The sequence below is a fragment of the Mastomys coucha genome, unplaced genomic scaffold (genome assembly GCF_008632895.1).
Source record: "Mastomys coucha isolate ucsf_1 unplaced genomic scaffold, UCSF_Mcou_1 pScaffold9, whole genome shotgun sequence".
NCBI lineage: Eukaryota > Metazoa > Chordata > Mammalia > Rodentia > Muridae > Mastomys > Mastomys coucha.
In genome coordinates, this window is record NW_022196915.1 from 45,958,767 (window position 1) to 45,978,406 (window position 19,640).

At 38.6% G+C, this 19,640-nt stretch overlaps 1 protein-coding gene across 3 annotated transcripts in view; it reads left to right on the forward strand.

Annotated features, from left to right (window-relative positions):
- Cab39l (calcium binding protein 39 like) overlaps window positions 1-19,640 on the forward strand; it is a 108,945-nt gene that overhangs the window by 63,096 nt on the left and 26,209 nt on the right. For all 3 annotated transcript variants that reach the window (XM_031362927.1, XM_031362926.1, XM_031362928.1), the window contains 2 exons: window positions 4,613-4,731; window positions 16,335-16,503. In XM_031362927.1, coding sequence (XP_031218787.1) covers window positions 4,613-4,731; window positions 16,335-16,503 — 288 coding nt within the window. The remainder of the gene's footprint in view (window positions 1-4,612; window positions 4,732-16,334; window positions 16,504-19,640) is intronic.

Genomic DNA, 19,640 nt, shown 5'->3' on the forward strand with positions numbered 1-19,640 from the left:
AAGTTCTTTTTGTCTGTGTAAAACTGATACTAAATGTCTTTTAAAAAGTTGACCCTTGGGCTGGCGAGATGGCTCAGCGGGTAAGAGCACAGACTGCTCTTCCGAAGGTCCTGAGTCCCAGCAACCACATGGTGGCTCACAACCACCCACAATGAGATCAGACGCCCTCTTCTGGTGCGTCTGAAGACAGCTGCAGAAAATTACACCGGAGCAAGCGGGACCAGAGCGAGCGGGGCCAGAGCGATCGAACACAGTCATCTGTACAGCTACAGTGTACTCATACACATAAAAATGAAATAAAATAATTCTAAAAAAAAAAATTTGACCTTTATTTTGGAATAATTGTTGATGACTTGCAGTTGTAAGGAATGGGTCAGAAAAACTCCATTTTCCTGCATTTGCTAAGAGTAACATCCTGAAAAACTAACACAACCAGGTTATCCATATTGGTAACATGATAAAGTAGATCTGTTCCATTCCCACAAGAATCTCTCCTTGTGCCACTTTCTAGTTACACCCACTTCTCTTATGCATCACCATCACATCCCTGACTTCTACCTGTTCTGAACTACACTGTTCCCCATTCTATAATGGATTTATTTCAGAAATCTCCTATAGATGACGTCCTGTTTAGTAAACTAAATATCTACACATTGCTTTAGTTGTTGACTACTAAGTAGTCTTTAGCATGGATGACCACAGTTTACCCTCTAACAGCTGAAGTGTTTCTGTGCTGTTTCCAACTCTGGCTCCTACATGAGAATCATGCCCATGTAGCTCATGTGCTTCTTTATCATGAATGCCTTGAGTGACATCTTGGTGGTGTTTTCTTTCTTAAGAAAGTCCTTAAATGTTTTACAAACTGATTATATTGTTTTACATTTCCTTTTTAAGATATTGTGCTCATTATTAACATTATATGTGTGCATAAGCACACTTGTGACAGCTCAGTAGTATGAAAGTCATAGGACAGCTTTCTGGACTTGGTTCTCCCACTATGGGTTTCCAGTATCAAACTGGAATCATGTCCTCTGTAAGCGCATATATCTTTACCCACTGAGCCATGTCTGTCCCAGGCTTTACATTTCCATCACAGTGTGAGTGTGCCTCTTTCACTTCTGCTAGTATTTCCTGTTGGCTTTAGTTTTCATTTCAGCCATTCTGATAGATCTGTCAGAATGAGGAATGTGTATCTCACTGTGGTTTCACTGTGCACTTCCTGGAGGTTCCTGACATTGAACATCTTTAATGTGTCTGTTTCAACTAACTATATGTCCTCTTTGACAAAGTGTCTTATGACTTCGCTAATTAAGTCTGTGTTCTCTAGATACTGATCTTTTTTGGTAGATATGGCTAATAGTATTTTCCCCCACTCTGTATCCTATATTTTAATCTTGCTAACAGAATCTTCCTGTGAACAAAAGTTGTGTTTGTTTGGATGGTTGGTTGGTTGGTTGGTTGGTTTTTTTTTTTTTTATTAAATATTTTTTTCTGTATATAGTTGCTTTACCTGCCTGTATGATTGTGCATTGTGTATGTGTGGTGCCCACAAAGGAGGATCTTAGATCTTTTAGGATCAGAGCTACTACAGATGGTTATGAGCAACCATGTGAGTGTTTGCAGTTGAACCTAGAACCTTTGGAAGTGTGTCCAGTGCTCTTAACTACTGAGTCATCTCTCCAGCCCCCAATTCTCTCTGTTTCTCTCATCCCCCATTCGCCTCCCATTACCCCCCCCGCCGTGTGTGTGTGTGTGTGTGTGTGTGTGTGTGTGTGTGTGTGTGTGTGCTCGCGCGTGAATGTGTTCATTCTTTTGAGATAGGATCTATCTACATAGCCCTGGCTGTCCGGGAACTCACTATGTTGACCAGGCTGGCCTTAGACTCACAGAGATCCACCTTCCTCTGCCTCCCAGAGGAGTAAAGCCATCCATGAAATCAGTTTATTATTTCTTCACTTGTTATCAACAAGGCTAAGAACTTTTTTGCCTAATCATAGATCCCAGAGATTTTCATTTTTTTGAAATTTGATCTTAGTTTTAAAAGTCTAAACTACATTCTGAATTTGTATGTAAGGAAGTTGTTAGAGATTAGACACAGGACACATGCTACTCTTTCAGAATTTTTTCTCTTCATTATTTTCCCATTTAAAATTATTTTATGCGTGTGTTTGCCTACATATATGTATATGCATCACAGGAGTGAGTGCCCAGTGTCTCTGGAAACCAAAAGAGGGCATTGAGTCCCCTAGAACTAGAATTAGAGATGGTTTAAGCCATTATCTGGGTGCTACGAACCAATTCTAGGTTCACTGCAAGAGCAGCCAGTGCTCTTGACTTGTGACATCTCTCTCCAGCTCCTGTGTTACTTTGATTAACCCACATTTACTTTGTGTTTTATAAAACTGACAGCTTTAAAGTCTTAGAGTGTGGCACAGATGGTGGGCTTACCCATATGCATAAAGCCCTCGGTGCATCTCAGTACTGCATTAGCATGGTGTGGTAGCACACACCCATCATCCTAGCACTAAGGGTAACAAGTACATATTCATCATTAGTTATAGCAAGTTGGAGGCCAACCTGGAATATTTGAGATCCCAGAAAGGGCAGGGAAATTTTAAGACTCAGTTATTAATGAATAATCTTAATGGTCTCATTTTTTTTTTGTTTTAGTTCTTTCTCTTTTTTTTAAGTGTCTCTTGTATTAAAAAATGCTAAATTTAGGCCAGGCGGTGGTGGCACACTCCTTTAATCCCAGCACTTGGGAGGCAGAGGCAGGCGGATTTCTGAGTTCTAGGCCAGCCTGGTCTACAGAGTGAGTTCCAGGACAGCCAGGGCTACACAGAGAAACCCTGTCTTGAAAAACCAAAACAAAAAAAAAAAATGCTAAATTTAAAAATGAGAGGGTTCAGTTCCATGTTTCTAATAAGAGATACATGGGTGGCCTATGTATCCAGTGAGGCATATTTCTAAGATAAATGCTCTGTCTAATAACTATTTATTGAGAGCATACTATACTCCAGCCCATAATATATACATTCAAATGGGTCCTGTATTCCTTAGAGCTAACATCCTTAGGAAGTTAAAAACGAAACCCATTCCTTTTAATCCACTGTCTTGTGTGTTGGGAATCAATTTAAGATGATAGCTAAAAACTGAGACCTTGGGTTCTGTCAACTGATGATAGGACCCTGGCTGTTCCACATTTCATGTCCTCAGTTTTTCCCTGTCTGTAATAAGCCCCTCATAAGTCTGTTGCAGAGACTGAGTAGTGCATGCCAGGATGTTAACATAAGTTCCTGGCATGGAATCAGTACTCATTAAAGGTTTGCTGCTCTGACAGGAGGTGGAGGTATAGGTAGTCATATAGAGGAGGTACCAGTTATTGTAGGCAAAGGGTAATAGTAAACCTTAACAGACTAGCGGCACTCATCTCAATGGAGAATATCCTGAATTGAGTCTTAAAAAAGGGCCTGTGGAACAGTTTGTAGAGGACACGAGGAGAGCATGAGCCAGAGATGCACAGTCACTAAAGATTGTGTGCAAGTATACACACAGTCAGCAGCAGTAGAATCTGATGCAGAAGTGCAAAGCAATAGGCAGGGGCAGTGGACTTGTGGAAGGCATTGGACTTCTGAGCATAAGGCAAATACTGAGACACTTAAGGAAAGAGAGTGGTGTTATTTCTTGGTAGCTGATGCTACCAAGTGAAGATGCTTTGAAGGGACACAGAGTAGCTGTTGGAACATTTGACAGTTCAGTTGAAGGACAAAGGGCAGAATAGTTGGTATACTGTAATAACTGATATCATTTTGCGCCCTTCTTTTTATATATGTGAAACATGGGTCCAAATCAGGGCTTCTTTTACAGAATTGGACTCAACTCAGGTTGTAAGATGCATGAAGACTCTTTAAAAGCCTTGTTCAAGATTGGCAGTAGTTCCTCTAACTCAGGCAGTCAGGACCAAAAGTCTTTCTTCTCTAGGCTATGTGTGACTTCATATAGGTCAGATAGACACACACACACACACACACGCACACACACACACACACGACACATACATAGGTATATAAACACATACATATACAAGTTACATATTACATAGGAAAAACTCACAATTTACATCTCATTAAGAAGAAAAAAGTTTCTTAAAAACCTCAAGGTAAAATGAATAGATAAAGTGAAGGCATATTACCCAGAATTAGATGTTAAGAAAGAGAGATTTGACTCTTAACATTTTACTTAGTTGTAACTTACATTCTTCATCTATTATCTTTCAGTTATGAAGATTTAAAAAATCAGTCACTGTTTCCATCTAAAGAGAGCTAAAAGGAGAAAAAGCATAAAAATTTCAATTCTTGCTACTACGTTGTACCCATTTCCAGCTGTGCATATAGACTCTCCCACCCTGCCAAGTTTCCTACCCTGTACATTTTGGTGAAGAATTGTGCCCATTTAGTGGACTTTATGAAGACAAATGAAAATAGTAAATTATTGGTTGCACACTTTATACAGAATAACACTATATCTATGAGAGTGTATGTTTGTATTCCTCATGCCATACAATTTATCCATTAAAAGCACACCATTTAATAGTGACATGTATCTTTAACAGGGAAAAAAAGATGTGACCCAGATATTCAACAACATTCTGAGAAGACAGATTGGGACACGGTGTCCTACTGTGGAGTACATCAGTTCTCATCCTCACATCCTGTTTATGCTTCTCAAAGGGTAGGTACCTGGTTTTCTTAGAAGTAGGTTTAAAATAGCTGTTAAAAGAGTATGCATTCTGCCTCCTTGGCCCCATCTGGAACTGCCAGGTCAGTGTTTGATATAGGCTAGAGTGTCCTCCAGATCCATCTCTAAATACCTTAAGCCTAAAGGAAGTCCCCCCTTTGTACTCTGGTCCCTATTGAGTCTGTTTCCTACCTCTCGTTCCTCCACCTTTTTGCTGTCCCTATCTCTTGCTATCATATTTTGTTTGCTTCCTCTCAGTTCCTGTTCCTAACTTCCCAGGTACTATGTTCCTACTTGCATGATATTGTGTCCCTTCATTACACACATGTGTACATGCAAGCACATACGTATATATTCTAGTTCTCCATCTTAAACAATAGAGGTACACATTCTTGCAGTGCTGACATCTGCCAAGGTGGAGATAAAGTATCTATGTGGGAATACAGTAGATCTTACTGGTTTTAGCCAGAGCTATAAAGAAGGGAAAAATGTAGAATCCCTGATTATTACTTTTTATGTCTACTCACATGCCTCTTGAGCATAGTGAGGCTACTCTGAATCCTAAAGATCGGTAGTCTAGGTGCCTAGAGACTTGCAAATAGCAGACGACAGTCCTTCTCCACTGCACTGCCTTGCTGTTCCATATCTCAAGCCAGCACAGCTCATCTTACTGTGTAGTTTTCCAGTGCTGTAGAGCCACATGAAGTCTACTTCACCTGTGTCACCTTCCTCCCTTGCCAACTTATAAATATTTAATTGTGTTAAAGTGATATATCACATAATTTGAAGATCAGCTATATCAGTGAACAGGAGCTCTTTGCTGCTTCTTCATTCTTCAATCTCATTGCCCAATGACAGCCATTCTTTTCTAGTTGCCTAGTTTTAAAAAAAGTCACACATTTTTAAATATATATAAATTATATATTTACCTTTGTATTATAAATAATGCACTTATCATAATTTCTCAACTTACCAAATTTAAACTGTTTTCTTTAGTTTTTCCAGTGCCATTAGCATTCCATTCCCTTCTCTTGTCCTCCTAGTGTACTTTATCACAGATTTTAATTTTACGACTAATCACATTGAGGTTGTTGGCCCGTGTAGTTACTATGCATCAGTGAGCAAAGAAATACTGTGATACCTTTGGGGCTGAAGCAAAGTAATGTTTTTTAGAGATTTTTCTTTTAGCTCTGGAAAAGAAAATGCACTTGGATTTTCTACTAGTTAGGGAACACTAAACTCTTATAGTAAATGAGTCCAAAATGGAGTGACTCAACACAAGACAAGTGTCATATGATATTGCAGGGCAAATGATCCAGGTCAGATCTAGGTCAGTTCTATCTCTACATATGCTGCCTAAGATCAGTCTGCTCATGGACTTTTCAGCCCACAAACAGGTAAAAAATATATGAACACATTTGTGTGCACAGAGAATGACACGAATCCCAGTGTGGCTGGAGGTTAGGAGGAGTCAGGAAAGGATGAGGTAGAGCTGGAGAGGGAGGCAGAGACCAGATTAGTAAGAGCCTAACATGCCCTACCAAGGAACGGGAATGCCATTCTGTGGCCTTCTTGAGAACTATACCTGACGGTCTCTGGTGGCAGCATGGAAAGTGGCTTAGATGGTAGTGGGGATTAAGACCAAAATTAGAACCATACTTTAGTGCTATGGTATCAATCACGTAAGACATTTTTAAAACGATTTCACATTTTTTGATTCAGAGGTAATAAGCTATTTATCTTGGAAATGTTTAACATAAAAAAGGAGTATGTTCTATAAACTCTCTCAATAAAACTATCAATAACAGTTTAGAGGTTGCACCTCTAGATTTTCTTCTCTTATAATGGTTATTCATGTTGGGTTCATTCCTTCACATTCTGTCTTGTAGATGCCACACTAGTGCTTGCTGGCAATGTAATTATTCACAGTAACTCAGACAGTAAGGGTATTACTTAAGGTTAGAAAACTTGAAAGAGCACATTTTAAATCCAGATTCAATTAAGTCCTATGTGGTCTTTAAACAGTATGTCCCAAGGAAGATTTAAGGGCCATCAACTCAAAGAACATAGTTCTCACCTCAAATGAAAAAAATACTCTGGAACCAAATTTGAGTGACTATGATGAGAAGCCCACCAGAGAAGACCACTCAGACATAGTCTATAGCCAATTACAAGTCCAGCCAGTAGAGACTATGCTCAGGTATTTGGGATCCAAGTGTAGCTGTGAGCATTTAGAGAAAGGGGCTTTTAAAGGTAAAGAGCACTTGGAAGCTTCAGGGGGGTGTTTTGCTAAAACAGTCAGTTTAACCGAAGCCAAGCAGTTATCTGGAGAGGTTTACATAAGTAGGTATTTAACACAAGTCAAGATAATTTAGGTAGCATATCCTGACTTTCCCTGGTTCCCTCAAATAGAGTTGGGTATTTTCCACAAAGCTTCCAATCAAGGAAATCAAATTCTAGTTAAACCTAAAATGGCCTCAGCAAGAATACAAGAGGGAGGAAATCTTCACTGACTTGCCCTGTCACATTAAAATAGCTTCAGAAGCATGAAGCTAGGTTACTCCAGTTCCATGTTCCTATATGGAAGCAATTCATGAAGTTTTATAGTAGCAGAGCAAAGAAAATCATAAAAATACATTGATGTCTATGAGAACAATTACAGCAAATGAGAAGATCTCCTCCTATAGGTCTCAAATGCTTTCTGATGACATTCTTAGCTTTGGTTGATGGAAACTAGTGGTCTGCTAAGTTAATAAATTCCAAAAGATTTCAGTCTCTTAGTCGCAGGGTATTCTAACATGGACATGGCCAGAGGAAATGGCTATTTAGGGAGCTAAATCTGGCCACAAGATAAAGCTTGGACCTGAAGTCTAGAAGCCTCTCTACATCACTGCAGTTCTTACCAATCAATCAGATTTTGCAGAACAATTTCTTTCCAGGAATTCTCATTCACTAGGGCAAGTCAGATGTTAAGGAAGATGGAATTAATTGTTGGTGCTTCTAAGGTTGAGAAACATTGACTGGAGTGACTCTCCTTCGTCCAGTGTAAGAAGGAGCAAGCACTTTACATGCAGCCCTCTGTTAAAGCTCAGAGTCTTTACTAAACTATCTGTTCTGAAGGTCCTTGGAATCTTAGGCAATAACTTGATTGGTCTATTTATACACCAAACAATGGCATTATGTAGGGGCTCAGTAGTGACATCCTATATTGAGCACAAGTCCAGCCATATGTCACACAGAGAGAAACTGATACTTGTATAACAAGAAGAGTCATCTGGATGTGAGGCATAAGGAATTTAGAGTCCACATTTTCTGAAAAAGACTTTTTAAAGAACCATTTCGTTCTAAATTAACTTGTCTCCTTGCTGAGACAAATGGCTCTCCAAAGTCACTAAACTTCCCTCGGTGTTCCATAGAGAGATCACGGCCACTAGATGTCTACTTAATGTTAAAGCTACATATAGCTCCCCAAGTTATTTCATAAAACTTCAGTGTACTTAAAAGTTAGTACAATTCTGTAACAACCAATACCCCGCCTCCACTCAGTTTTGCTTATATTGTTTACTTCTCCCTCAAGTTCACATATTGAAAAAGTGTCCTAACAAGGACTACTCACTGTATTTGGTTGTTATGTTTCTTAGCCAAAAGTTTTTAAGTCCCTCTCATTCAGCACCTCATCCACCCACCTATTTCTATGTTGTGAGTCTGATGAAGATTGAATTCTCCTACAATGTCCTCTGCTATGGAGTTGTCATGCTGCTTTCTTAGAGAATCATTTAAATTATTATATTACCCAGCATGGGGATGGCTAAGCAGGTAAAAGTCCTTGCTGTGCGAGCCTGATACTAAACCCACAGTGGAAGGAGAGAACCTACTCCTCAAAGGTCTTTGGCCTCTATGCATGGTGCACGGATTGCTGCCCCTTATTCCTCATTCCTGTATTACTTGTTTCTTGGTTAGCATTTCTATTTTAAGGCCTGATTAGATTCAAAGTGAACTTTTATTTTGCAGTAATATTTTGTAGATGGCTCCATGTAATCAGTGTTCCATCATATCAGGAGATGCTCCTTTAGTGATGCTGAGACTTGAGTTGAGCTCAGGTAACACCTAATCAATTATTACCTTTCTGACACCCTTATATTGTTGAGTTTGACATTTTGTTAGGGGTCACAGAAAAATAATTTTCAAAATTAGTCATTCATAGGCTGGAGTAGTTTTCTGAAAAATAACTTTCATCCACTGTTATTCTTAAGTAGAATTCATCTCAGAGAAGCAGAATAAATGCCTTTTTTACTGTCAGCTTGGAGAATAAATAGGTTATGGTCCTAGAAACTTCCATTGGTGTCCAGTGAATTTCTCCCTCCCCTTCTTCTCTCCTGTATATCTCTATCTGTCTCCATCTCTTCTCACACACCCAAACATACTCTTCTGGTATCTTACTAACTAATGTAATATTCCCACATATCTCAGTTACTGTACACAATTTTCTTAACATTCAATTACTTGTAACCTTTCAGGACACAGTTTTTTGACCTCACTAAAATAGTTTAAAAGAGCTTCTTTGTTTTCGGATGCAAGAAGATCTCCCAGCCCCAGCTTCATATCTCCTGACACAGACCTGGACTCTGGTTGTTTTGGTGAGGAATACTTCTTGGAGACAGTAATCTAGATTGCAGATTCTTACTCACACTGAATTCTTACCATTCCTAATCCTTCAAAGTAGACAAAGTTTATTCATTATTTTTAAATTCTGCAAATGTTTCTAGATTAGAAGCAAGCCTTCTTGACTATTGAGTAGGTCTTCTGGTAAATAGCATTTTCTGAGACATTTTCCAACGGCTGTCTGTCACATGGCATTGTTTGTTCCCAACAATAACAAGTCATTTTTCTTTATATAATACAGTCTTTGTTCTTGAGATGTTCTTACACAAGATCTTTCTTCTGACAATTTCTATGAAATGATCACTGTACTCATTACCAGTTGAAATATTTTCTCTTTTTATTATTTTTTATGTAAATAACTTTTTATTTATTCTTTAAAGTTTTTATACACTTATATAAAATATTTTTATCCTGTCAGTTCCTGCCTTCCTTTTTTGGTATTAATAACCCCATATTATAGGAATAAATCATACCTTGGGTCCAGTTAATGCTTTCCACGTGTACTTGGTGTAGGGCCATCCACTGAAGTATAGGCAAACTACCAATGATTGCATCCACTAATGAGAGTGACTCTCCTTCCTTCAGTAACCATCAACTTCTAATAGCTCCTCTGCCAAGGGTGGGGTCTCTGAATAGAATTTTTACTGCCTTGATTATATGTAGGTCTTATGCAGATAACCACTAATCCCTTGAGTTGATGTGCTGCAGCTATGTCATTTCAGAAAGTCCACTCTTCACAGTTGTCCTCATCTGTCACCCCTTATTGTCTCTCTGGCCACTCTTTCACTGTGCTTCCTGAACTTTGAGTGGAGGTTAAAGTTAATAGAGATTATTCAGCTACAACTGAACACTTAAGGTTAATTGTACTTGACACATTTACCAGATGTGAAGCTTTATATTCACTGCTATGCACTATAAAAAATGACTTTTCTAACCAAACGAGAACAATACAAATCTGTGCATATAAACGTTTAGAAGGCAGTTTATGAATATGATCATTTAATAACAACAAAAGTGTCCCCTGTAGAGCCTATGATCTCCCTAGTTATGGGCTTTTGACCAGTTTTACAGTACCAGTCATTGAAATCCCTTCTATGGAACAGGCCTCATATCTAACTTTTAAAAAAAAAAATTGTTTGGTTACCCCATAACCATTATACTTTTGCACCAATGGGCACATCTTGCCAGCCAGGTTAGTTTATGACATACAGGCTCTAGGGGGTGAAACTATTGTCTTTTCTCCTATAGCAGCCTTCATAGGACCTTTCTGCACTTGTCTAAGCTAGCCATCAGGGGGAAAGTTTCCTGGGAAGTCAAGGTTAATTTCTCTAGGAATGTCTGCTCTTATATTTTCTATTCAGTAAGTTTAAAAGGATCTTCTGGTATGCTACAATTTTTTGAATGAACATAAACATACAGTAACGTGCCTTCTCGTACTGATAGGTAGGATTGATACTGTGTTGTCTAAACTATAAAACAGGAGGGAAATTGATTCAGTTTTATGAAATAATGATTAATTTTAACTGGTGATTTACCCTAGGCTAGCCATTGTGGGAAATAACATGATTAGTCACAGGCTCTGCTACCGGGAAGCTTCTCTGGGAGTAGAACACATTAGGTAGGATAAAGACTAATTTTGAAACTTAAGACAGGCATAGCATATGTGACACTTCTTTATATAGTAAGCACTAACTTACCAAATCAGGATCGTCAGGTTGAAATGATATGTATGAGTCACAGATCGCACTGAGGGTACTGAGGAAAATTAGGAAATTCCCAGTCATCCAATTGTATTCCTAACTTTTAAGCAGTTGCTGTGTCAGAGAATGACATTTCCCACTGTTGAAGACAAACTGCTAGGATGAATAGATAAGTGTTCTTCCCGGTGGAGTACTTTGTAAATGTTCTCGTGAGTCTCAAAAATAAACCATGAGTGCATCACAGATGGTTCCAATAAACTTCATGAAGTGAAAGAAAAAATAGAACTTATTATACCCAAAACTTGAAATGGAAACTTTTTATAGATGGTCTCAGCTTGGAAATTAAAATTCAGGAATGAGACATGTTTGGAGATTATTCAGCCTTTGTGTAAGTCAAACTTTGACTCTCATTAGAGTTCTCTAGTATTGGTAGGTTCTGTTTGAGTTTGAGATTCATTGGATTCATCATGTGCCTACACTGAAAAAGCATGTGGAAGGTGGGAAAGGAACAGTAAGTAGGATGCATCTACTACTGGGGACTGGGAACTGTAGAAAGATGACATGAAAGGATGAGGGACACAGCCCCAGAAAAGAAGGTATTTGAAATGAAGTGATGGAACTGACTCATAGTGACCTCCAGTGTGCTGATGTGAGGTTAAGGACACTGCATGGGAGTGCAAAGGAGGGAGAGTACAAAGGGCTGGAGAGGGGTATTGAGCTAGTGCTAAAAGATACGTTAGAGGTGCCACGTGTATGAGGAACATTCTGTCCAAGAGAGCTTCATCCTCTAGGGATACAGGGCTAAGATGGGAAACAAAACTGGTGGCCTATCATTCAGTATAAGGCCCTCAGGCATCTTAACTAGTGAGTGTAGATTTTATTTTATTTTATTTTTTTAATTAATGAATAACTTTTATTGGATATTTCTTTGTTTACATTTCAAATGTTATCCCCTTTTCTGGTTTCCATACACCCCCCCACCCAGTCCTCTACCTCCCCACCCCCTGCTCACCAACCCATCCACTCCTGCTTCCCTGTCCTGGCATTCCCCTACCCTGGGGCATCAAGCCTTCACAGGACCAAGGGCCTCTCCTCCCATTGATGTCCAACAAGGCCATCCTCTGCTACATATGCAACTGGAGCCAGGGGTCCCTCCATGTGTACTTTTTGGTTGGTGGTTTAGTCCCTGGGAGCTCTGGAGGTACTGGTTGGTTCATATTGTTGTTCCTCCGATAGGGCTGCAAACCCCTTCATTTCCTTCTTTCCTTTCTCTAGCTCCTTCATTGGAATCCTTGTGCTTAGTCCAGTGGTTGGCTGAGAGCATCCACCTCTCTGTCAGGCACTGTCAGAGCCTCTTAAGAGGCAGCTATATCAGGCTCCTACCAGCAAGCACTTGTTGGCATCCACAATAGTGTCTGAATTTGGTAACTGTATATGGGATGGATCCCCAGTTGGGGCAGTCTCTGAATGGCCTTTCCTTCAGTCTCTGCTCCACACTTTGTCTCTTTATCTCCTCCCATGGCTATTTTGTTCCCCCTTCTAAGAAGGATGGAAGCATCCATATTTTGGTCTGCCTTCTTCTTGAGCTTCATGTGGTCTGCGATTGTATCTTGGGTATCTGAGCCTCTGGGCTAATATCCACTTATCAGTGAGTTTATACCATGTGTGTTCTTTTGTGATTGAGTTACCTCACTCAGGATGATATTTTCTAGTTCCATTCATTTGCCTAAGAATTTCATGAATTCATTGTTTTTTAATAGCTGAATAGTACTCCATTGTGTAGATATACCACATTTTCTGTATCCATTCCTCTGTTGAGGGACATCTGGGTTCTTTTCCAGCTTCTGGCTATTTTAAATAAGGCTGCTATGAACATAGTGGAGCATGTGTCCATATTACATGTTAAAGCATCTACTGGGTATATATGCCCAGGAGTGGTATAGCTGGGTCCTCTGGTAGTACTATGTCCAATTTTCTGAGTGTAGATTTTAATTAGTCCTAGATATTGTGTTTATCTAGTCCTCTTATTTCTCTAGGCCAGTAGATCTCAACCTGTGGGTCACAACCCCTTTGGGAGTCACATATCAGATATCCTGCATATCAGATATTTATATTACGATTCATAACAGTAACAAAATTACATTTATGAAGTAGTGAAATAATTTTATGGTTGGCGTGACCACAACACAAGGAACTGCATTAAACAGTCACACCATTAGAAGATTGAGAACCACTGCATTAAGCCAATACCTTTATTTTATAGCCTCTGCTTTGTTTCATTTTGTTTTGTTTTGAAACAGCGTTTCTCTGCATAGCCCTACTTGTTCTACTTTTGCAGTAGACCAGGTGGGCCTCTAACTCGGAGATTCGCCTGTTTCCATCTCCCAAGTGCTAAGATTAAAGTTATACACTACCACTGCCAGGCTATTTTATAGTCTCTTTAATTCTCTTATTTATAATAGCATAAGTATAATTGATGTTTCTTCCTTGACATTTAAGAAAGTACGCCCCTCTTTACATCTTTAATAACAGCCATATTATATCTAACATTGTGAATTCCAGTAGGATTTCCAAATTCCTTTTTTTTGTTTGCTTTTTGTTTTGGTTTTGGTTTGGTTTTTTGAGACAGGGTTTCTCTGTATAGCCCTGGCTGTCCTGGAACTCACTCTGTAGACCAGGCTGGCCTCGAACTCAGAAATCTGCCTGCCTCTGCCTCCCAAGTGCTGGGATTAAAGGTGTGTGCCACCACTGCCTTGCTTCCAAATTCCTTCCTTAAGAAAGATTGCTAACATAAATTGGCATTCCTTATACTTTAAAGATAATTATGTCTATCTGAATACATTGGCATTCTGTGCTATTGTGAGCTAACAAGAGAATACTAAATTAATACTGAATAGTGTTATCATTTAGCATAAATGAAAATCAATATCACCTTGAACTTTCTTTGCTATTTCCCTGCTGGTTTCTTTGTACACTTAAATATTATAAAGTAACTTACTTTCTAAAGTGTAGGAAAGTGAATTTATTTTACATCTGAATTTTTTGCAAATGATATGGTCATATGAAAAAGAGTACATTGTTCTTTATTACTTAACAAAATGTTATCATTAGTAGTTGGTAAATTTTCATAAACTGATTTAAAGTTGTAGTTGTTTTTATATGCAAATATCATTATGTGTGCATCTGTGAATGGGAATGTACACATAGTACAGGTGCCTGTGGAGGTCAAAGGTATTGGTTTATATATAACTTCAAAGTGGAAGTTGTGAAGCAATGCATTACATTTTGCACTTTCTATATCAAATATTTTTTATGCACTTAATCTACCACCAAAACCAAAATACCATGGCAAAATTAGAGCTAGAAGAACAATAAGCTGTATATCCCCTTTCATAATCTGCAGTAAATTTGAAAAATAAGCCTGTTCCTTTGTGGATGTTACTCTATCCTGTCCTCAAAAAACAATTGTACTAGAATGCCTTTCAAGAACTGAGACATTGCCAGGCAGTGATGGCGCACACCTTTAATCCCAGTACTTGGGAGGCAGAGGCAGGCAGATTTCTGAGTTCAAGGCCAGCCTGGTCTATACAGAGTGAGTTCCAGGACAGCCAGGGGTATACAGAGAAACCCTGACTTGAAAAACCGAAGGGGGAAAAAAAAAAAAAAAGAACTGAGACATTTAGAGTTACTTTTCTCAGTAGGCCTAGTACTAAACTCCAAATCTAGTACTATAGTTAACTGAAATGAAAAATAAGCAAGCTGTTTAAAGCCATGGTAGCATCTTGTTTCACCCCTGCTTCTCTGTGTTGTATAGATGCAGCTGCCTTTGCTCTTTCTCTCTCTGCACTTAGCATTGTTTTCCATTGAATCATTCAGTATAAGAATTGTCTTATTTGGCTGTTACCCATTTTCTTGGAATGTTACCACACAATGAAATATAACTCAGTCTGTGTTCATTCAGATGCTTAATTTGATACTCGAAAGACTTGTTGTTTGGAAGTAGAGCAGATCTGGGGTGCCAGTCTTCCTCTGTTTCTGTAGTGTACTTTCCTATGAGCCATAATTCTACTTCACAGTGTCAATGAGCCAGTTGGTAGGCAGTTCTCTACTGTCCATCTGTTGCTTTCAGGACATAGTATATATAATTCTCTCCTGCCTTTTTCCTTAATCCAGGATGAGTACTCTCTGCTGACAAGGGGTCACCATTGCTTAGGTATTAGCTCCAAACTAATGTGATGCTCTGGGGCAATTTCTTAACCTCATCACTAACTTGTTTCTCTATCAATTTATGCATCGGTACCTTCATCCACCCAGTTAAGCTAAAAGCACAGGGCTCATCCTTGAATCTTCAGCTTGGATTTACTCCTCAGCAACCCCACCTCCAATATCTCCACATCTTGTTGGCTCTTTTAGAGCATCAGCATCTGCCCAAGGTTTTCTGTCATGCCTCTGCCACCATACCAGGCCACCATTACCGTTGCTAGACATTTGTTCTTACCTTCACTCAGCTACTGCTGTAGCTGCCCAGTCTACTTCTTATTTCCTAGAAACCAGGGTCACTATGTTATTGTTTTTGTTGGAATTGAACCCAGAGCCTCCAGCATACTAAACAATTACTCTATCACTGGGACACCCCGACCCTCAGAGCCACATAAATTAGGATGTGTTAATTTCTTGCTTTAAACCAAACTGCCTACCATGGCTTTCAAATGTATATATGACTGGTCCTGCCCTGCCCTCCCCTGATTCCTCCTCACTGCCTCCCCACTCCCACCCTGCTGGCCACATTTCCTCTCCTCTCACTCAATAGCTTGTTCTTGCTTTGAAGCCTCTGCCCTTTTCTTCAGTCTAAATTAAAATATTCACTAATACTCACATGCACACAAGTAAATACCCACTCTAAATTGCTCCATTTGCTGCCTTCAGTATTCACAGCACTTCCTAGAAATGACCTTTTTTTTGCACTGTCTCTATTCTACCTCTTCCAACAGATACTCCCTCACTAAAATGCTAAGGATACAGTGACAGTGACCTTCCTCTGTTTGCTCTAGTGTCCCCAACATCTGGAATGGTGCCTAGCACATAGCTGTCAGTGGGTTGAATGAATGGTGTTTGAATGAACTATGACAAATGGTGTCTGTTTCTGTTATCAGAACTAAACTGGTTCTTTTAATGCCATTGAAAGATTTTGTCAATGGAATAACTGTTCTGTTTTCTCTCTTGTTTGTGCTTTAGCTATGAAGCCCCACAGATTGCCTTACGCTGTGGGATTATGCTAAGAGAATGTATTCGACATGAGCCACTTGCCAAAATCATCCTCTTTTCTAATCAGTTCAGAGATTTCTTCAAGTATGTGGAGCTGTCCACATTTGATATCGCTTCAGATGCCTTCGCTACTTTTAAGGTAATTTTTTCCCTAAATCAGAAAGCTTATATAGTTCAAGTGGATCGACCTCTAAAGAGGCACTTCTACTCCTTAAGCCTGAAGTAGCCAGCCATGAATGAGGTGAGGCCAGTGTTTTACACTACAGAAAAATATTCAATGTACTAAGCACAAGCTCAGCTCAGTGGAGTGGCTTCTGACATGTCTGGTGAAGAGATGGAAGGAACCTGGTACCGTGTGCTAGAAGTACTGAGCATTAGCAGCAGATTGAGGTGATAAGCCCCTCTTTGGACACATGTGCAGTGTGGCTCTGGAAGGGTATGTAGAAACCAGCAACAGGCTACTCCAGGGAGGACCTGGGTGAGGAAAGAAGATGGATGGGGGGACCAGGGAGTATGATGGCATCATATCACTATATCAATGTAGCTTTCACACTTCTATGGGGTAAACAAAATATTAGTAAACATGTTAATATTTTGATATGATTGGTCATTTGTATATATTTACAGTTTTTTTTAACAGAATAGTCATCTCTTTTTATTATCTGTTGTCTCCTTTGTCATTATATGGGAAATACATTTCACCTAACTTAATTTTTTAATTTTAAAAATGTTTTGATCATGCTAGGCAGTGGTGGTACATGCCTTTAATCCAAGCACTTGGATTAAAGCAGGTGGATTTCTGAGTTTGAGGGCAGCCAGGGCTACACAGAGAAACCCTCTCTCGAAAAACCAAAAAGAAAAAAGAAAAAAAATTTTTTTTGCTCATGATACAATGCACATTTCCTTCTTAACCATTCTTCACGCATTATTTCCTATGGCTAAGTCCTAGAGCACCCTTCTCCAGAAGCCTTTCATCTTGCAGCATTAGAACTCTGCTCAGTTCACCTCCCCTTTTCTCTTTCCTTCAGTCCCCAACTCTATTCCAGCTCTCTGTTTCTATGTGTTTTACCAGCAGAAAGATGTTCAGAGAGCATATCAGAAAATAAAGTGAAGCTGTCAGAACTTACATACATATCCAATGCATCATCCATCTTCAAATATTTCACTTTAGAAAGACATACACTTAAGGAATTAAATAATTGCAAGATCATTACCATAAGTGGAAATTGGACTGTAATTCTCTTTATTTGTTGGGTCTTTATACAGTGTGGGGATCAGGCTAATGGTGGCCTCATAAAAAGAATTAAGCAGTGTCTCCTCTTTTTCTATTTTGTGGAACAATTTATGAAAAGCATTGGCATTAATTCTTCTTTAAAAGTCTGGTAAAATTCTGTGCTCTGGGCTTTTTTTTTTTTTTTTTTGGTTGGAATACTTTTAGTCACTACTTGTATTTCACTAGGGGCTATAGGTCTGTTTAAATTGCTTATATGATCACGATTTAACTCTAGTGGCTGGTATATACCAAGAAATTTGTGCATTTCATTTATGTCTCTTAATTTGTTGAATTACAGGTTTTTAATATTCTTATAATGTCTAGATTTCCTCAGTGTCTGTTGTTATGCACTCCCGTACTCCTTTCTACATCTCTAATTTTGATAATTTCTATCTCTGTCTACCATTTAGTTAATTAGCTAAGGGTTTGTCAATCTTACTGATTTTTTTTTCAAAGAACCCACTCTTAGTTTCATTTATTCTTTGTATTATTTTTTGTTTCTGTTTTACTGATTTCATCCCTGAGTTTAACTCTTCTCGTGTACTTTTGTTGGATATTCTGTTGTTGTTGTTGTTGTTATTGTTGTTGTTGTTGATGTACAGCTTCCTGGTATGAGGTTAATATGAGCTTCTACGTTTTCTTTTTTAATGTATGCATTGATGCTGTGAACTTGTCTTTTGGAACCACCTTTATTATGTCCAATAGGTTTGGGTATGTTGTATTTTCGTTTTCTTTTAATTCTAGAAAGCTTTTAATTTCTTTCCTTATTCTTCTCATAACCCATTTTCCATTCAGTAGTGAGTTGTCCAGTTTCCATGAGTTTGTAATCTTCCTGTTGTTGATATCCAGCTTTAATCCACGGTGGTCTGATAGGATGCAGGGTGTTAATCTCATTTTTCTTCAATCCATTGAGACTTGCTTTGTGACCAGGTAGGTATATGATCAGTTTTGGAGAAAGTTCCATTAGGTCCCACAGGTATAATCTTCTTGAAATGTTGTGTAAATTACCTGTAGGTCCATTTGATTTATGACATTAGTTAGCTCAAGCATTTCTCTGTTTAGCTTTTATCTAGATGCTCCTGTCTATTGGTGAGTATTGAAATCACCAGCTATCACTGTGTTCAGTTCAACAGGTTATATAAACTGTTTCTTCTACAAACTTAAGCGCCCTTGTGTTTAGTGCATAGATGTTGTTAAAAATAACAGTATTCTGTTGGTGACATTTTATTTTGATTAATGTGTAATATATTTCCCTATCTCTTCTGACTAGTTTTGTTCTAGTTAGTTCTTGCTAGTTAGTCTGTTTTGTTAGCTTGGATTATCTTTTTCCATCATTTTACCTGTAAATGCTGTTTGTTCTTGATGTTAAGGTGCTTTTTTTTTAATATAGCAGAGAGATGGATCCTGCTTTTCTATCCATTATATTAGGTTGTGCCTTTTAATTATAGTACTGAGACAGTTGATATTGAGAGTTACCAATGAGTAACCAATGAGTGTTTGTTAATTCCTGTTATTTTGTTATGGTATGGGTTTTTGATTTGCTGGTATGAGATTATTTATTCTTTGGGTTTTCTTGGGTGTTGTTAATCTCTTCAGATTGAAGTTGTCCTTCAAACTTCTTCTGTAGGGCTGGATTTGTAGATGGAACTTGCTTAAATTTGGTTTTTATCGTGGAATGTCTTTCTCCATCTAGTGATTGAAAGTTTTGCTGGGTATGATAGTCTGACTTGGCATTTGTGGTCTCTTAGAGTTTATAGAAAGTCTATCCAGGCCCTTCTGGCTTGTACAATACCCATTGAAAAGTTATGCTAATAGATCTGCTTCTATATGCTATAGGGTTTTTTCCCTAGCAGCTCTTAATATTCTATTTTGTCTGTATATATGTTTTCATCATTATGTGCTGAGGGTACCTCTTTTCTGGGTCAGCCTTTTTGGTGTTTTGTGTTCTTGTACCTTGATAGACATCTCCTTTTTTACTTTGGGGAAATTTTCTTCTGTTTTTT